We start from the raw sequence: 19,195 nt of genomic DNA, 5'->3' as shown, positions 1-19,195 counted from the left end.
AGCACTAATGCGCTAAATGCATTACTGTGTGTATGTGTATATATATATATATATATACACACACACACATTAAATATATATACACACACACATACACACATGTATGTACAAGTGTGTATGTATATATATATATATTTATGTATGTATGTATGTGTATTTCTGTATTTATGTATATGTATGTATTTATACATGTATATATTTTTCTGATGCATTTAGTTCACCTGAACACTGTACAAAAAGTTAATTATATTATATTATATTATATATATATAATATATATTTATATATATTATATTATATATATATGATATGTATTTATATATGTGTGTGTGTGTTTGTATTTATATGTATATAGGAGTGTATATATATATATATATATAATATATATATATATGTATATAGACAAGCATATATATATATATGTTTATATATGTGTGTGTCTGTGTGTGTGTGTATACACACACACATATAACACACGCACACACTCACACACATTGTGTTTAATATATGTGAAAATCACTACAGCATAACATTCATATTAGTATTGCTATTGTTATTAACAGAACAGGTTGATCACCTGTTGGTCACAACAGGATGAGATAGGATGACCTAAACACTTGGTTTTCATTACCTGGCGGATTTTAATACAAAATTAATAGAAGCCACCAACTAAGTAGGGTCTAAGTGGTAGTTGATCATGGTAGAAATAACAGCTAATTCTCCATTAAATTATACTATAAAAAAAAAAAGAGAGAGAAATAGAGAAATACACATTGGATAATATCAGTCATAGAGAAAATATGTTTGGAATTAAGATGAGGTATTTCATTGCTGGACCACCTTGATCACTGGTTTGCTTCATTGGGTCCGACCTAGGGTTAAACAGAAATAATTACAAGAAGAAGAAGACCAATAATAACAAAGAATTATTACTCACAGTGTTGTTATCTTTATCCATCTGTCTATATCTTTCTCTGTTCATAGTTCTACCAATCTATCTGTGCCTCGCTTAAAGGCACACATTCATCCACACACACACAAACACACACACTTTCATACACACACACCAGTGCTTTTCTAGTGCATTTATATATCAGATATTTTCTTTATTTGTTTGCTTTCATATTCACCCCCTCTCACTCCCACTCTCTCTCTTCCTCTCTCTCTCCTTCTGTCACTCTCTAATACACAAACTCTTAAACACACACATACATACATATACACACCTACCCAATCATACACATACACACCCACACACCCACTTATATTTTTGTAGTGCATTTTTATATTCATTATATATCTATTTATTTCTCTCTTTCTCTATCTTTTTCTCTTTTGCCCTCTTTCTCTATCTCTGTCTCTTTTTCTCTTTTGCTTTCTTTCTCTCTCATATTCTCTTTCACTATCTCTCTCCCTCCCTCTCTCTCCCTCCCACACACATACATGTATATGCACACATTAATACACGCATACATACTTATCTATTTGCATTACTTACTCACATATGCTGAGAGGAATTTCATATCAATTTGAACCTGTGGATATTTACTATCATTTAAAGAAAGAATCACCAATGTTCTTATTGTCGTCGTCATCATCATCATCATCTCTACCAATAACCACAACTGTATGATAACAACAGCAACAATAACACAAAATGCATTTGGACAAGGATTACAGCTGTTTGTATGGATTTTACTGATTACCTGTGGATTATTTGGATTATATTCATACTTTTCCAATCATGGATCTATCTGTTAACTTCTGTCAGGATAAAGCTTTTAAATCAAGGATCGATCATTTAAAAGGTAAGGTACCAAAACTATAGGGATTTTTTTAAATATAGGAAAAGGTTTCAATTCCTGCTTGAAGCAGCTAATGTTTTCTTGAGAAAATTATGAAATATAATACAATCTCATTTCCTGTGAACTTTCGAAATTTCCTGTGTTTGTGATTGAATAAAAATAATATATTTTCAATTGCTTAAGTTATGGGTTGAAATCCCTATGGAGGCAGCGTTGTTTCTCATATTTACAGGCTTGGAAAAAATAAAAATTCATTTGTTGTTGATGTTGTCGTTGCTGTATATAGCTCCATATCAGTCCTGATCAGATAAACTTATATTTAAAGGTAATCCGGCTATGACCGTCCCATCTTTATCACATGAGAAGGGAACCCAGGAACTCATTATTTAACATGCTATTTGCTAAAATGTGTCATTTAAGACAGACATTGCTGCTGTTTCTAGCAAATTGAGTGACCACTTGAGGTTTTTCCTCTTGGCTCATATTGAACCGGTCAAGTACCGGGGTAGAATTGTCTACATTCTTCCCCACTGTGAATGGTTTTGTGACAGTTTTAGTAACATTATATAGTTTAACTTCAAGTTGCTGTTTAGAGTTCCTTGTACTGTATCTTCAGTAATTAATATTTAGTTTTGTTTTTGACACTACACCTATGGTCATACTGGAGCACCACATTTCTGAGTGGTTGTGTGTGTATATTACCATCATCATCATCATCGTCGTCGTCATTTAATGTTCATTTTTCCATGCCTGCATGGGTCAGGTGGTATTTGTTGAGACAAATTTTCAATAGCTGAATGCCCTTCCTCTTACCAACCCCCACGTGGTATCAAGTCAAGGGAACACTCAAAAACACAAACATATATATGTATAGATATCTTTGCGTCACTATATAATTAATGCATGTGAGTGTGTGTTTGTGTATATGTTCATATTTATATGTGTTTGTGTGTGTATGTATATATTTATATATATTGTATTTTGAAATAATAGCATGAAATTCAATATCAAACAAAATTTCTCACGAAGATATATATGTCTAAAATAGTATTGTATTAAAAAAATATATAAATATATGAAACATGAAAGCTTAAAAATTTTTTAATTAATGCATCTTTATAAATTCAGTGCATAATATTCTAACAGAATATATTTAATTAATGATGTATATATTTATATATAAACATATGTGAGATATATGTATATGTTTACATACACACACACACATATTATCTGAAATGTATAGTATTAAATATAAATCATGGCTGATCGTATCAATCAGTTTTGTATAAAAAATACAATGGAGTGTTAGGTAACAATTTGATTATATAACTTTATGCTCATCAGAGTTAGCCGATATGGAAGGGAATATGGCGACTGCTCTCTATTGTTGGAGGTGCCTTAGCACAACCGCTCAGTGGCTGCTATGAAAAAGGTGTACACACACAGGTGTGTGTGTATGTATATATATATATATATATATATGACTGATGCCGGTGCTGCCTGACTGGCTCCTGTCCTGTGGCATGCAATAAGCACCATTCATGCATGGGTCGTCAGTGCCGCCTGACTGGCTCCCTGTGCCGGCGACATGTAAAAAGCACCATCTGAACGTGGCCTATGCCAGTGCTGCCTGACTGGCTCCTGTGCTGGTGGCATGTAAAAAGCACCCACAACACTCTCAGAGTGGTTGGCATTAGGAAGGACATCCACCTGTAGAAACATTGCCAGATCAGATTTGAAGCTGGTGCAGCATACTGGTCTGCCAGTCCCCAGTCAAACCATCCAACCCATGCCAGCATGGTAAAACAGACGTTAAGCGATGAGATGATGATGATGACACACATATCTCATATGTGTATATATATATATATACACACACTCATGTGTTTGTGTGTGTGCATGCATGTATGTATGTATGTATCAATCTGTCTATCTATCTATCTATCTATCTATCTAATGGTGGTTTGCCCTCAAGAGAGCAGTAAAAGCAGAAGCGATTAGGTACAGCAAAGCACTAGCCATAGATAGAAATAGAGTAGAGGGTGAGCTAGTTAAGAAGCTAGAAGAGGCAATTAGAAGCGGCATCGCATCCGACGTTTTGGCGGCGAGGTTGGCCCTCGACCAACACTTCAACGCCAAACACGAAGGATGTGCTGTCAGAGCTAGGATGCGTGCTCTAAGGAACGAAGGTGTTGGAGCCGCGAGAGAGGCCCGGGTGGCAGAGGCGCAGCAGGGCAACAAAGCCACCATTCGGTCACTGGTAGATGAACAGGGGCGCGAATTGCTCGAGCCAAGTAAAATGTGTGAGGCCTTCAGCAGCATTTTGCCCGACTGTTCGGGACGAGTGGAGGGCAAGAACGTAGGGTAGACTTCAGTGCCTACCTACATAGCCTGCCACGACTCTCGACAAGAAAGGCAGGGTGCTGCGAAGGTGCCATCACGGCGGCGGAAGTGCGGGAAGGGGGAAGCGATGGCAGAATGCTCGAGGGACAAATCACCGGGTTTGGATGGTCTACCCTACGAATTTTACTATTGTATGCCAGACTTGTTTGGAGACGTCTTGGCAGCGGTATATACTGCAACTGGCAGCAAAACGGGAGCATACCCGGTTTGTGAGTCGAGGAGCTGTAACTCTGCTGAAGAAAGATCCAAACAAGGGAAACATTATAGATAACTTTAGGCCAATCACTCTGCTCAATGCAGACCTGAAATTTTGACAAAGGTGTTAGCCAAGAGGTTGGCGCTTGTCATGGAGAAACTGGTCGACAACGCACAAACGTGCGCCGTGCCGGGCCGGAGCATCCATGACAACCTCCATCTGATGCGCTACATCATAGACAGGGTAGTTAACGAACCTGGCATGGGTGGGGCCTGATCAACTTGGATCAATCGAAAGCCTTTGATAGGGTAGACCATCGATACTTGGAGGCAGTCCTGAGAGCGGCTGGTTTCGGTCCCGTCTTCCGCGGCTGGATAGCTGCCTTGTACAGAGGCATCCGTTCGGTAATTCGCGTAAATGGACATCTATCGAGACCCTTCGACATTGCATGTTCGGTCCGTCAGGGATGCCCCCTCTCGGCGCTTCTATACGTATTGACTCTTGAGCCACTACTGCGGAAGCTGGCGACTCTGAGGGGCATCCCGCGAGAATTAGGATGCGGGACGAGCGTGTCTGCATACGCGGACGACGTCACCGTCATAGTGTCAAGCCACGAGCACATCGAGCGGGTCGGCGAGACACTGAAAGACTACGAAGCGGTGACAGGAGCAAAAATCAACCGGGAAAAGTCAGTGGGCTTGCGGCTCGGCACCTGGAGAAGCAAACCCATGCCGTCCACCAGTACCTCCGTCGTGGGACGCTGGACAGACGGCCCGGTTGAGTTGCTCGGGGTCTGGTTCGGTCCGGACCTCCAAATGGAGAAGAACTGGAACGGATAACGAGTAGGGTGGTCACTCTCGCCCAGCAATGGGCCGAGAGGAAACTGTCCCTAAAAGGTCGGGCGGGAGGTGGTGAACGCGTACATCGCGTCCATCATCTACTACCGCCTGACCGTCGTACCTTGTCCCGACCCTACCATCACCAAACTAGAATGCATCCTCTTCCGCTTCTTGTGGAAAGGATGCGTCCCGATGGTCAGGCGATCCATTTGCTGTCAACACCCGTTAAAAGGAGGGCTGGGCATGCCGTGGTTGATGATGCGCAGACACGCGCTGAGACTGCGACATCTCCGGCTCTATGTAGACGACGGTGAACAGGTGTGGTCGCCGTTTGTGAGGCACGCATTCCCGCAACTCGTCTCCATGACCGAACTACAGTCGTGGATCAAAAAGAGGCCGAAGAAGGGCGAATGGCACCGCGAGTGTCGCGTTGCTCTCAAGCAACTCTGCCGTCCCGGGTCGACCTTGAGTGACTTCAACACAACCAAAGCATTGTATAGGGGATTAGTGGAGGGGAGGTACGACGACGAGCTCGGGGCAAACCTGGGCGTCGACGAGGAATACCTGACCCGCCTGTTTTCAAACGACTTTCGGCCCGGCCGGGACCTATGGACAACTCCAGAGATCCCTGGCCTGGCGGTGCTACCGAGAAGCGCTACCCGTTCGGGATAAGCTCTATAGGCATGGCTCGAGAAACACGGGGCCGACCTGCCCGAGATGCGGGCAGAGCGACGAAACCGCTCTGCACGCAATCGTGCAGTGTCCAGCAATTTCCCACCTGTGGGCTTATGTCGAACGACTGCTGTCACGTGTGGGACGTGTCGGTTTATCCGCCGAGTCTATCGTTAATATCGTCATGCCTCCTTCCTTCAAACGGGAAGGAAGAGCTATTTTTATCATACTTGTGGCTATGGCGAAAGAATGTATCTGGTGGACGCGTCTGAAAGGATTAGAGACAAACACTTTCCTCTCTGGTCAATCTCTCATCAACTTCTTCAAGTATCACTTGAAGAAAAAAGTGAGAGTAGAGAGGCAAGTTTTGTCTAGTGAATGTTTTAAAAAAAGATGGGTGAATGTAGCAAGGATGGCACGTATGAATGACGAAGCCACCTTGACTATGATTCTATGAACCGTAAAAATTAATACAGAGAGTTGCTTATTTGCAAAAAAAAAAAAAAAAGAAATATAACATGTGACTTCATTGACCGAGGTTACCGTGGTCTTTTCCGTAGGCTTTTCTTTCCACGGGTAAACCTCACCTGTCCTCCCCTTTACACTTCATATTGACATTTCTGTGATAACGATCCCTATTGATCAATTTTTTTTTTCCTCTCCCCCTTTTTTTTTTTTAAACTCCCCCCTTTTTTTTGTCCTCCTTCTCTCCTTTTACGATCCCTTTTGATCGACCGCCCCCTTTTTATTTTATTTTATTTTTTATTTTATTATTATCATTATTATTATTATTATTATTATTTTTTTTTTATTTATTTATTTTTTTTTTTTTTTAAACCTTCAAAAGAAAAGCTCTACCTTGTAATTTGTTCTATCTGTGTGCAGCCCTGTGTGGCTAATAAAGAAACATATCTATCTATCTATCTATCTATCTATCTATCTCTATCTATCTATCTATCTATCTATCTATCTATCTATCTATCCGTGTATCTGTCTATCTATCTATCCATCCATCTATCTGTCTATCTATCTATCTATCTCTCCATCTATTTATCTGTCTGTCTGTTTGCACATGACAGGCTTTTTTGTCAAGTTCACTGACAAGGCTTTAGTTGGCCTGAGACTATCATACCCAAGATTTTATGCTATGGGACTGAACCTGAAACCCAACGTTAGGGAAATATATAAAATGTCCATGGAACATCCATGGATCATCCATGGAGTGTAGATGTTAAATGATGATGGTGATGTTATATTATGGGCAGCACCTACTCTTTTGCAGGATATTTTATACTGAGGGAAAAGTTTGGAAGAAACCACCACTGAGTTACAGCTAAATACTACTTTGATCTTTGTTAACCCATTAATACATAAATATTGATTGAACGCTCTTGTGATAAATATTTAATTATCCATTTTGTATTTTCTGACTTCCCTGTTTTTATGGTACATTACATTAATGGAGCTAAGTGGTCTAGCTGGATATCAGTTGATGCTGGTGGGCATACCTGCAAATTGAGCAAATGTGAAGGGCAAGGTGCTGTTCATTGGGACCCCAATTGCGTATGCATGGGTCAGTGTGTGTGTGTGTGATACTCTTTCCATAAGTGCATGCATTGTTGAAGGGAGATATTATTTGCAATATGTTCGTATGAAATGATATTTTGTATGTGTGTGTAGTTCTTGAGCATCACACCAGCCCTGATTTAGTGGACCTATGACTATCCTGCCTATGACTATCCTGTCTTTTTTATGCATAATGTATACAGGGCTACAATATGCAGTCTGTGTTTCTGTTTTGTAGGATGTAATTTGAAAGAGATTTGACTGTTGTTTCTAGCTTATTTAAGTGACCTCACAGAGGCTGATTTTCTTTATTTTCCTGTTTGTCTTTTTGTTCTGTATTTGCATTTGGGTAAGCCATTATTTTGGGGTAACCAGTCCTAGGTTCATCTCTGGTTGAGCTCACCAGACATTACTAAGTGTTCCAGCCCTATCTGATACAACTTTTTTCTTTAAGACATAAATTTCTATAATTTTAGGGAAATGTAGCTGCTATTTCTAGCTGGTCGAGTAATTGTGTAGAGGCTCCCTTGTCTGTGTATAAGCGATGAAGGCCTATAACTGTTTAAATGACAATTTCTCTTCATTCAGTGTAAATGATATGTGATTATTATATGAAACCTTTTGTGTTTCAGTGTAAATGTATGTCAAGGAGTTTTTGTTTACAATTAAGGGCATCTACATATTTATTGTGTATATATATATATATTTAATATAATATATGTTATTACATCCCATCCAGCCTACAAATATGTGTATATGTTTCTGTCCGCACGTGTGCAGGCTGATGGGTTCAACACAGTGGAGTGGAAATACTTGAGCTTGTAATAACCACACAACTATATTTGCACACCCCTACCTCTCATTTTCTTACATATGCTTGTGGCCGTGCTAGGCTATTGCTCTCATCAACCCCAGTACTTTCTCTGGTGCTTATTGATTTTGTTAACTTTGGAAGGACAAAACGTAAAGCTGACTGGGAGACACTGTAACATAAGCGGGATGTGATATGAAAAGGAGTAATGAAGTATCACAAGGTTTTCTTTTTCTCAGCACTCTACCTTTTATGGTCATGCTTTGCCAATATGCATACATGCACACATATGTATCTCTCTTTTACTTGTTTCAGTCATTTGATTGCAAATCGACCCCAGGACTTATTCTTTGTAAGCCTAGTACTTATTCTATTGATCTCTTTTGCCGAACTGCTAAGTGATGGGGAAGTAAACACACCGGCATTGGTTGTCAAGTGATGTTGGGGGAGACAAACACAGACGCACAAACACACACATATATATACATATACATATATATGACGAGCTTCTTTCAGTTTCTGTCTACCAAATCCACTCACAAGGCTTTGGTCGGCCCAAGGCTATAGTAGAAGACACTTGCCCAAAGTGCGATGCAGTGGGACTGAACCCGGAACCATGTGGTTGGTAAGCAAGCTACTTACCACACAGCCACTCCTGCACCTATATGTGTTGTACACATCTATGTAATATATACATATATGTATGGGAGAGCATGTGGCCTGGTGGTTAGGATGTTGCACTTGTGATTGCAAGATTGTTATTTTGAATCTGGATGAGGATGAGAGGTGTGTTGTGTCTTTGAGCATGGTGCTTCTTTTCATGTTGCTCTGTGATCACTTTGAGACCTCATGTGTGGCATACCATGCATACTGGCACAGGCAAGGTCAGTTTGATGGAGGTAATGAGCTATTCCGCCGAGGTCGACTTTGCCTTTCATCCTTTCAGGGTCGATAAATAAAGTACCAGTTACGCACTGGGGTCGATGTAATCGACTTAATACCTATGTCTGTCCTTGTTTGTCCCCTCTATGTTTAGCCCCTTGTGGGTAATAAAGAAATAGGTAATGAGCTAATAATGTACAACACATACATTTGATCATTATAAACAAATCATAACAAATCATTTGTGCAAGTTGCTCAGCAAGAAATTGTAGAATTGTCTTTCTCAGACTCAAGAGACTACCTGAAAGAAGAAATTATATCTCATCATCATCATCATCATTTAATGTTCGCTCTCAGTGCTGGCTGCCCAACCCATGCCAGCATGGAAAGTAGACATTATATGATAATGATATATATATACTGTTGTATCTGGGGAGAGTCATTTTCTTTTTGTGCCTCATAATTTAACAAACTCACCGGTAAAATTTCCACTTCTTCCTTATTTTTATTTTCCGAAAATTTTCATTGCGTCTTGCAACCTTGTATATCATCATCATCATCATCGTTTAGCGTCCGCTTTCCATGCTGGCATGGGTTGATGTATGTATGCATGCATATAGTATCGGTTCTTCCTGTGCTCTCGAGCACATCAGGCAGTAAGTTGATGCCACTGGTTTCTGTTGGCTGTAGTTTTCTTTTCATCCAATCCTATGATACTGGCCTCTCTCATGTTGGTTAGGAATGTTCTGCACGATGTAGTTTTCAGTTTTCTTCTCTGTCTTTCTCCCTCCAGTGGTGTCCATTTGAAAACTTCTTTTCAATGGCATCGTTTTTGTAACCAAAGTATGCAAGCTGCTAGTTTTGTGATGATTTCACTAAGTGGTCTTGTGTTGGTTCTCTCTTTGGAATGTCTTCATTGATAACATAGTCTTGCCAGTATTTTCTCAGAATCTGTGTGCATGCGTGTGCATACATACATTAAATGACATTGTCTTAGATGCATTATACCTGAGAAAAATTTATAGGACAGTCATGGCCAGAAGGATTTTGATCATGGTTCTTCTTCATCGAAGCTGTCTTTGTGCTAAAAAATGACAACTTTTTCAGCTGATCATTGTAACCTAATTCACTCGAACATTTCTATCTTTGCTCTTTCTTATTATCTCCAGTCATTCAATCACACACCCATACACCCACACACACACTATTGTGTATTTATTAAGAATGAGGAACCAATTATAAAAGCATTCTATCAAACATGTCAACTGTGTATTTCACGTATGCCCTATTTTACCTATGAAAAATACTTGCTGGTTTGTGAAGGTAACTGTATATAGTATATACGACAGGTGTGTACAGATAAGTAAAGACCAAACAGCATTTAGATGTAGATATTTCTTCAGTGTGTTATTTAGTATACAGACAGAAAATGTCTGTGTAGTTTCTTGTTTCTGCTTCAAGATTCATCTTTGATTACATCTTAGCTATATGATTATTTTTCAATACTAATGTGTTATGTGTCAATAGTTATGCGCTGTTAAGTTTCAAATCTGATGCATTACTGTGTTTCAGTATCAATGTGTTAATACTGTGTCACTGTCAATATTATAGTGGGGGGGGGGGTAATCAATGCCAGTGCATAACTGGTACTTATTTTATTGATGAAATACTACTAAACATTTTGGTATGCCAATGATTCTGCCAGCTTCCTGCCTTTGTCTTGGTATAAAAGATGGGCTACAGCAAATATTCTGCTCGATACCACAGATTTGTTTTGTCAGCTGTTTGACTGTAACCAGTTGAGCATGTCCCTTTGTGGCTGACAATATGTGCATCTCTGATTATGAGCAGAAGTAGTGGGGAAGCATCATAATCATGTGTCGAGAGGAATTTTTTGGGATTTGAATAATTCACCTCTGGAAACGTGGGTGTTTTGTTCATCATCCTTAAACAAGCCTTATTCAGGGACCTTTTGAGCAGGATGGGACACTCGACCTGAAGAAAATTCTAACTGGTCCCCACCTTCAAGGTCATGTACTGTTTATTTTGATATGAGATCACCATGTTACACACATATTGTTGTGATGCTTGTGCCTGGTGTACTCTAATCAGATGGGTATTCATGATGGGTATATTGGGCTTTGCCTATTTGTACTCCAGTCTCACTTTGATGGCTTGCACTGCTCTCTCACTCAATAATAATAATCTTTACTATAGGCATGGGGTCTGAAATTTCGGAGGTGAGTGGCTAGTCAGTTACATTGACCCCAATACAGGACTGGTACTTATTTTATTGACCCCAAAAGGATGGAAAGTAAAATTGGCTTGGCAGCCTTTCAACTCAGAATGTAATTCAAATTAATACACTTCTCAATGTTATCTTGTGGTTGTCTTTTGAGATGTGACATGGATCAGCATTTGTCACTGAAAGAATGCTGGTTCACACATACAAACATTCACATGCTTCCGTTGTACATACACACATACACACATATACTCACACAGATTTGAAACACTGTTTAATTTTTCACACACACACACATATACCCTCCCCTTTTACATACACTCATGGAGTGGTTGGCGTTAGGAAGGGCATCCAGCTGTAGAAACTCTGCCAGATCAGATTGGAGCCTGGTGCAGCCATCTGGCTCGCCAGTCCTCAGTCAAACCGTCCAACCCATGCCAGCATGGAAAGCGGACGTTAAACGATGATGATGATGATGATGACGACATATACTCACACAGAATTGAAACACTCCCACTACCAGTTTGCTATCACCCCTTCCTTCCTTCCTTATTTATCTATCGCCCCTTCCTTTCTCATTCATATGTTGTGACGGAGAAAAACACAAGAATATTATAGTTGACAATTTATTGTAAGGTGGGAAACTAGCAGAACCATTAACATGCTGGATAAAATGCTGAGCAGCATTTCATCTGTCTTTGCATTCTGAGCTCAAATTTGCCAAGGTTGATTTTGCTTTTCATCTTTTCAGGGGCCAATAAAATGAATACCAGTCAAGTACTGGGGTCAGTGTAATTGACTTCTCTCCCTCCTCAAAAACTGCTGGCCCTTTGCCTGATTTGAAACTATTATTATTATTATCATCATCATTATCACTATTAAGGAGGCGAGCTGGCTGAATCGTTAGCACACTGGACAAAATGCTTAGCAGTATTTCGCCCATTGCTACATTCTGAGTTCAAATTCCACCGAGGTCGGCTTTGCCTTTCATCCTTTCAGGGTCGATAAACTAAGTACCAGTGAAACACTGGGGTTGATGTAATTGACTAGTTCCCTCCCCCAGTATTTCAAAGCCTTGTGCCATCAGTAGAAAGGATCACCATCACCATCACCATCATCAGCATCATCATCATCATTAAGCTGGCAGAATCGTTAGCACACTGGGTAAAATGCTTAGCGGTATTTCGTCCATTGCGACGTTCTGAGCTCAGATCCTGTTGACGTCAACTTCACCTTCATCCTTTCAGAGTTGATTAAATAAGTACCAGTTACAAACTGGGGTTGATGTAATCTATTTAATCCCTTCCCGCAAATCTGAGGCCTTGTGCTTCCAGTAGAAAGGGTTATTATTAAGGTGGCAAGCTGGCAGAATCATTAGTTCACCAGGCAAAATGCTTAGTGGCATTTCATTCATTTTCGCATTCTGAGTTCAAATTCCGTCAAGATTGACTTTGCCTTTCATCCTTTCAGGGTTGATAAATTAAGTACTAGTGTAACACTGGGGTCAATGTAATCGACTAATCCCCTCCTGCCAAATTTCAGGCCTTGTGCCTTTAGTAGAAAAGATTATTATTATTATGATAAAATAAATGTTATTCATCATTTTCAAAATAGTAAATTATATATATATTTTTTTAAATATATGAATAAATTTGCTCTTTTGAAAGCAATTTGTTTTATTTAATGTCATAATAAAATTTAGAGTAGTCAGAGTTGTCTACAAAGCATAGGTATGAGTTCTGTGATTCTGGTGGGGAGTTCTGTCATAAAACAGGTTTATGAACCAATAGTGTAAGATCAATTGAATTTGAATTTGATTGGCCTGAAAATGATGAATTATAATCAATATTTATCTCCCTACACCTCAGTAAATTTTTCTCATGCTTTTCACTTGAACCAACCATCTGTGAGTAAATATGACTAACTACTGGAAAATTTCTTCTCTAACAAAATATACTGGATTTATTTATTTCTGATATGAAATATGTTAGTTTAATTACTCATTATCTAAATTTGTTCAATCTAAAAGCTTTAAAAAAACATTGAATCTAAATGAAAACCTAGTTAAAAGAAATTAATTGCTGTTCGTTATATGATTACTTTACCATCATAGTATTCTATGCTATTACTATATAACTATCATCATAGTTTCTACCATAGTATAGTATGTTACACTATGTAACTGTCATAGTAGTTACGATCCTAGTAGTTCTTTTCTCCCATAGTATGATGGTCATTTATAGTTTAAAGAATGCTACTATACTTTAAAAGAATTTCTGTCTGTTACTAGTTGCAGTTATTCATTTGAGGCCATGCTGGAGCACTACCTTCAAGGGTTTTAGTTAATACCTATTTTTGTTATTTTATCAATAGCGATTTATTGAACTGATAAGTTACACTTTTGACATAAAGTGTTTCAAATTCACACTTGTTTTGTACCAGAAAATATAAACATAAATACACACACACACACACACACACACACACACAGAGTTACCATTCACCATTCACAAGACAGTGGTTAACCCGAGCCCTCATTAGAAGACATTTATCTAAGGTGGTGTGTGTTGGGATTGAACTCAAAACATTTAGTTACAAAGGGGATTATACAAACTACATTTCAAAAATCATCAAAAAGAGGCTGAAGGTGTTTTTTAGCATCACTCACTAAAACCTTTGTCAATTGCTCACCAGTTATCTTTTTAAAGAAGTATATGGCTAGGATATGTCCACACAATTTGCATCTCCAGTCTGCAGCCCCCATCTTGTAATTCTCTCTTCTATTCTCCTTCAGTTATAGGGACCATTTTAGCCTTTAATATTGCAAGTTATGAGACAATCTTCACTAGTGCTGGTGCCTAAAATTAAAAAAAAAACAGTAGGAGTAGGAGTGGCTGTGTGGTAAGTAGCTTGCTTACCAACCACATGGTTCCGTGTTCAGTCCCACTGCGTGGTACCTTGGGCAAGTGTCTTCTACTATAGCCTCGGACTGACCAAAGCCTTGTGAGTGGATTTGGTAGACAGAAACTGAAAGAAGCCCTCAGGCGTGGCTGTGTGGTAAGAAGCTTGCTTCCCAACCACATGGTTTTGGGTTCAGTCCCACTGTATGGCACCTTGGGAAAGTGTCTTCTACTATAGACTTGGGCCGACCAAAGCCTTGTGAGTGGATTTGGTAGACGGAAACTGAAAGAAGCCTGTCGTTCAGTATGTGGCAAAGTAATTTATTTTACTAAGCCCTAATTATATAATGTAATATTTTGAATTCGCCTTAAATGGTCCTTTTACATACTGAACACTTGGTGAAATTGATTAATTAATTGATTTTACCCTCAATTGTTGATATTATAATTCATTTCTCTCGGTCATACTGCCTCGGTTCTCGCGGTTAAAATATAATGTTTGCTAGATAGACCACGTGGGTGGAATGGGGAGTGCAGAATTTTACGCCTGCGCATTTTGAATTTGTTGACATTGTTTAGTTGGAGTGGTTCATCTGAAGCGACAAGTTCGCTGATAGGTAAAGTTCCTTCTTTTTAGTGTTTCCAAATCCAAATTAAGAAATTTTGAGCTGACGAAAGAAATGCTGATTTTATTGGCTAATCTTGAAACGTTGACGTACTCAAACGATCTATGTACTTGTGATATTTTTCTGTATTTACCCCCAACCTTCGTGAGCTGTCTGGAGTAAACATTATCTGAGAGAAATTTTCTTTAAGTAGTAGAAATGCTAAGAAAATTTTTTTTTTGACTGCTATTTCTACTAAGTTCAGTATGTGGCAAAGTAATTTATTTTACTAAGCCCTAATTATATAATGTAATATTTTGAATTCGCCTTAAATGGTCCTTTTACATACTGAACACTTGGTGAAATTGATTAATTAATTGATTTTACCCTCAATTGTTGATATTATAATTCATTTCTCTCGGTCATACTGCCTCGGTTCTCGCGGTTAAAATATAATGTTTGCTAGATAGACCACGTGGGAGGAATGGGGAGTGCAGAATTTTACGCCTGCGCATTTTGAATTTGTTGACATTGTTTAGTTGGAGTGGTTCATCTGAAGCGACAAGTTCGCTGATAGGTAAAGTTCCTTCTTTTTAGTGTTTCCAAATCCAAATTAAGAAATTTTGAGCTGACGAAAGAAATGCTGATTTTATTTGGCTAATCTTGAAACATTGACGTACTCAAACGATCTATGTACTTGTGATATTTTTCTGTATTTACCCCCAAACCTTCGTGAGCTGTCTGGAGTAAACATTATCTGAGAGAAATTTTCTTTAAGTAGTAGAAATGCTAAGAAAATTTTTTTTTTGACTGCTATTTCTACTAAGTTCAGTATGTGGCAAAGTAATTTATTTTACTAAGCCCTAATTATATAATGTAATATTTTGAATTCGCCTTAAATGGTCCTTTTACATACTGAACACTTGGTGAAATTGATTAATTAATTAATTTTACCCTCAATTGTTGATATATATATATATATATATATATATATATATATATGTATATATTTGTGTGCCTGTGTTAGTCCCCACCACTATCACTTGACAGCTGATGTTGGTGCATTTATGTCCTCTGTAACTTAGCGGTTCGTCAAAAAGAGATCGATAGAATGAGTGCTAGGCTTACAAAGAATAAGTCCTGGAGTAGATTTCTTTGACTGAAGACGCTGCTCCAGCATGGCTGCAGTCAAATGACTGAAACAAGTTAAAGAATAAAAGGACTAGTTGACTAAACACTGTAAGGTGGTGCACCAGCATGGCCACAGTCTAATAACTAAAACAAGTAAAAGATAGAAGATAATCTATCTCCGACTACATTATATACTGCCCTTTCCTTTTTAAGATGGTAAATATGATGTAAAGAAGACTTGACTGCTATTTCTGGAAAGTCAAGCAACCAGTAAAGGCTCCTATGTTACAGAAAGTAACTACTATATTAAAAAATTGATCAGGTTATGGTTTCCTGGCTTTCAAAGCTAATTTCAATCCAATCCTCTCCTCCCATGCCTCCCCTTCCCGTCCCACCCCCTTCATTATAGTTACCTGTAAACAGGTTGTGATGTCATCAAAGGAGAGACAGTTCTTTCATCAGCTTAATACTATAGAAAAATGGATGCAAGCATTGGACCAGTGAACTGCAGCAATAATGATGGCATTGGGGGAGTGGTAATAGTGATGATGATGATGATGATGACATTGATGATAGAGATGATGGTGGTGGTAATGAAGGTGACAACAATACTGTTGTTGTTGTTGGTGCTGGCAGTGATGATAATATGATGCGGGAGAATGCAGCTAGTGGTAGTGATGGTGGGATGGTGGTGATGATGGTGATGACTATGATGATGATGGCGATGATCACAATAGCAACATTAGCATTGTTGTTGTCGTTGCTTTTGTTGTTGTTGTTGTTGTTGTTGTTGTTGTTGTTGGTGGTGGTGGTGGTGGTGGTGGTGGTGGTGGTGGTGGTGGTGGTGGTGGTGGTGGTAAAGATGAGAAAGAGGAGGAGGAAGAAGACACTCAAGTCATGACCACAATGATTACAACTAGGAAAACGATGATGATGTTGACAATGATGATGACGATAATGACAAAACAAGCAAAATAGAAGAGAAGTTGTTACTTACTTCGTTCTTCTCATTAACATGATTTTTCCATTGGCTGTATATTGATTAATTAGCAAGACAATCCCAGCTTCTGTTGTTAGATGTTAAATTACAGAAAGAAATTTCACAGTTAACAATACAACAGCAAAAAACGAAAACATTTCTTAAGTGTCAAAATATGTTTATTAATAATTCTATTATGGCAGCTAAGTCTGTCTGAAGTCTTAGTCTGCCACGTGAGTTTAATGCCACCACCTGGCCTTTGGGTGCTTTTTGTAAAGTTCTATCTGTTGCAAGCATTAGGACCAGGTCTCCAGTTTTCTTCTATGGGTTCATGTACCAGTCTTGGAATTCTTTAGAAATAATAATAATGATAATAATAATAATGATAATGATAATGATAATGATAATGATAATAATAATAATAATAAATGCCCTGATGCAGTACCAGGCAGTGGCTCTCATGGCTTCTGATCTTAACTGATTGGAAGTGTTATCATGTACATTGTTTTGTCTTGGTATAAAAGATGGGCTACAGCAAATATTCTGCTCAATACCACAGATTCGCTTGTCAGTTGTTTGACCGTAACCAGTTGACCATGTCCCTTTGTGGCTGACGATATGTGCATCTCTGACCATGAGCAGAAGTAGTGGGGGAGCATCGTAGCCGTGTGTTAAAAAGAATTTTTAGAGGTTTGGATAATTCACCTTTGTAAAAATGGTAAGTTCATTCAACATCCTTAGACAATCCATATTCAGGGACCTTTTGAGCGGGATGGGCTACTCGACCAGAAGAAAATTCTAACTGGCCCCACCTGCAATGGCATTTGTTGTTTATCTTGATATGAGATCACCATGTCGTGCACATATGGTTGTGTGGCATGTGCCTGGTGTACCCTTATCAGACGGGTAGTCATGATGGGTATACTGGGTTTCATATATTTTACCTCAGTGTCACTTTGATGGCATGCACTGCTCTCTCACTCGATGATGATGATGATGATGGGGAGGAGGAGGAGGAGGAGGGGGATGATGATATAAAGATCTTGAAATAGAAATTAGCAAAATGTGGAACCTGAAGACTACAACAATACCTGTTGTCATAGGTGCCCTGGGAATGATAGCAAAAGGGGCTGATTGCTACCTAGCTCAGCTACCAGGAAACCCCAAAATGGCAGAATTCAAAAGATAGTACTCATGGGAACTGCCCATATCCTACGCAAAATACTTTCTATGTAATCTCAATTTTTAAAACAAATGTAATTTTCTTATGGTTTCTTAAACATTCTCTAGAACAACACTAAGTGCAAAACCAAATATATGGCTCTCTAGGCATAACACCAACATGAACTTCCAACTTGTTGTCTCTTGAGGTCTCTGGGTAAGACTTGGAGCCAACTTGTAAAGCAAAAGTCAAACATAAAATAATAATAATAATAATAATAATAATAATAATAATAATAATAATAATAATAATAATCCTTTTTAATAAAGGCACAAGGCCTGAAATTTGGGGAAGGGGGATTGTTGATTACATTGACCTCAGTACTTATTTTATTTTATTTACATTGACCCTGAAAAGATGAAAGGTGAAGTTGACTTTGGTGGAATTTGAACTCAGTATGTAAAGGATGGACGAAATACCACTGAGCATTTCACCAAGGGTGCTAACAATTCTGCCAGCTTGCTGCCTTAAAATTGGTTTCAAATTTTGGCACTAGGCCAGCAATTTTAAGGGAGGTAGGGGTAAGTTGATTACAAGAAACCCAGTGCTCATCTCATACTTATTTTATTAACCCCAAAAGGATGAAAGGCAAAGCTGACCTTGGCGGAATTTGAACTCAGAATGTTAAGGCAGATAAAATGCTAAGCATTTTGCCCAGTTCGCCGCAATTTTGGAGAAGTGTGCATCAAAGACTGCATTGTCCTATATATCCTTTCCTTTTTACAGTGGTATTGTTTTGAGTAAAATTTGGCTGCTATTTCAAGCAGCCTGAACAAGCACATACAGGCTTCTTCTTTGCCTCTATGAACATGTTGTAGGATGCAGTTTAATTTTGAATTGTTCTTATTTATGTATTCCAGTCACTACACTTATATATGCAATTATGGTTTTCTAGTAATTACTCTCAAAATAGAGAGAGAGAAGGAGGGAGAGAGA

The 19,195-nt window shown here is 38.7% G+C and overlaps 1 protein-coding gene and 1 long non-coding RNA gene across 10 annotated transcripts in view; one reads left to right on the top strand and one right to left on the bottom strand.

Annotated features, from left to right (window-relative positions):
• Nucleotides 1-1,079, bottom strand: part of LOC118763117 — a 274,270-nt gene extending 273,191 nt beyond the window's left edge. The window contains exon 1 of the long non-coding RNA XR_004998870.1: nucleotides 938-1,079. This is a non-coding gene — a long non-coding RNA (uncharacterized LOC118763117). The remainder of the gene's footprint in view (nucleotides 1-937) is intronic.
• LOC115210341 (nesprin-1) overlaps nucleotides 1-19,195 on the top strand; it is an 870,646-nt gene that overhangs the window by 83,288 nt on the left and 768,163 nt on the right. Inside the window, exon 1 of one of the 9 annotated variants that reach the window (XM_036502467.1) lies at nucleotides 1,640-1,808. The exons of the other annotated variants lie outside the window; for them this stretch is intronic. Coding sequence (XP_036358360.1) covers nucleotides 1,745-1,808 — 64 coding nt within the window. The 5' untranslated portion in view covers nucleotides 1,640-1,744. Of the gene's footprint in view, nucleotides 1-1,639; nucleotides 1,809-19,195 lie in introns of those variants that run through there. 9 annotated transcript variants of the gene reach the window in all.

Source organism: Octopus sinensis, linkage group LG4 (assembly GCF_006345805.1).
Source record: "Octopus sinensis linkage group LG4, ASM634580v1, whole genome shotgun sequence".
Lineage (NCBI taxonomy): Eukaryota > Metazoa > Mollusca > Cephalopoda > Octopoda > Octopodidae > Octopus > Octopus sinensis.
Note: the sequence above shows the minus strand (reverse complement) of the source record. Positions and strands in the feature narration are given on the sequence as shown.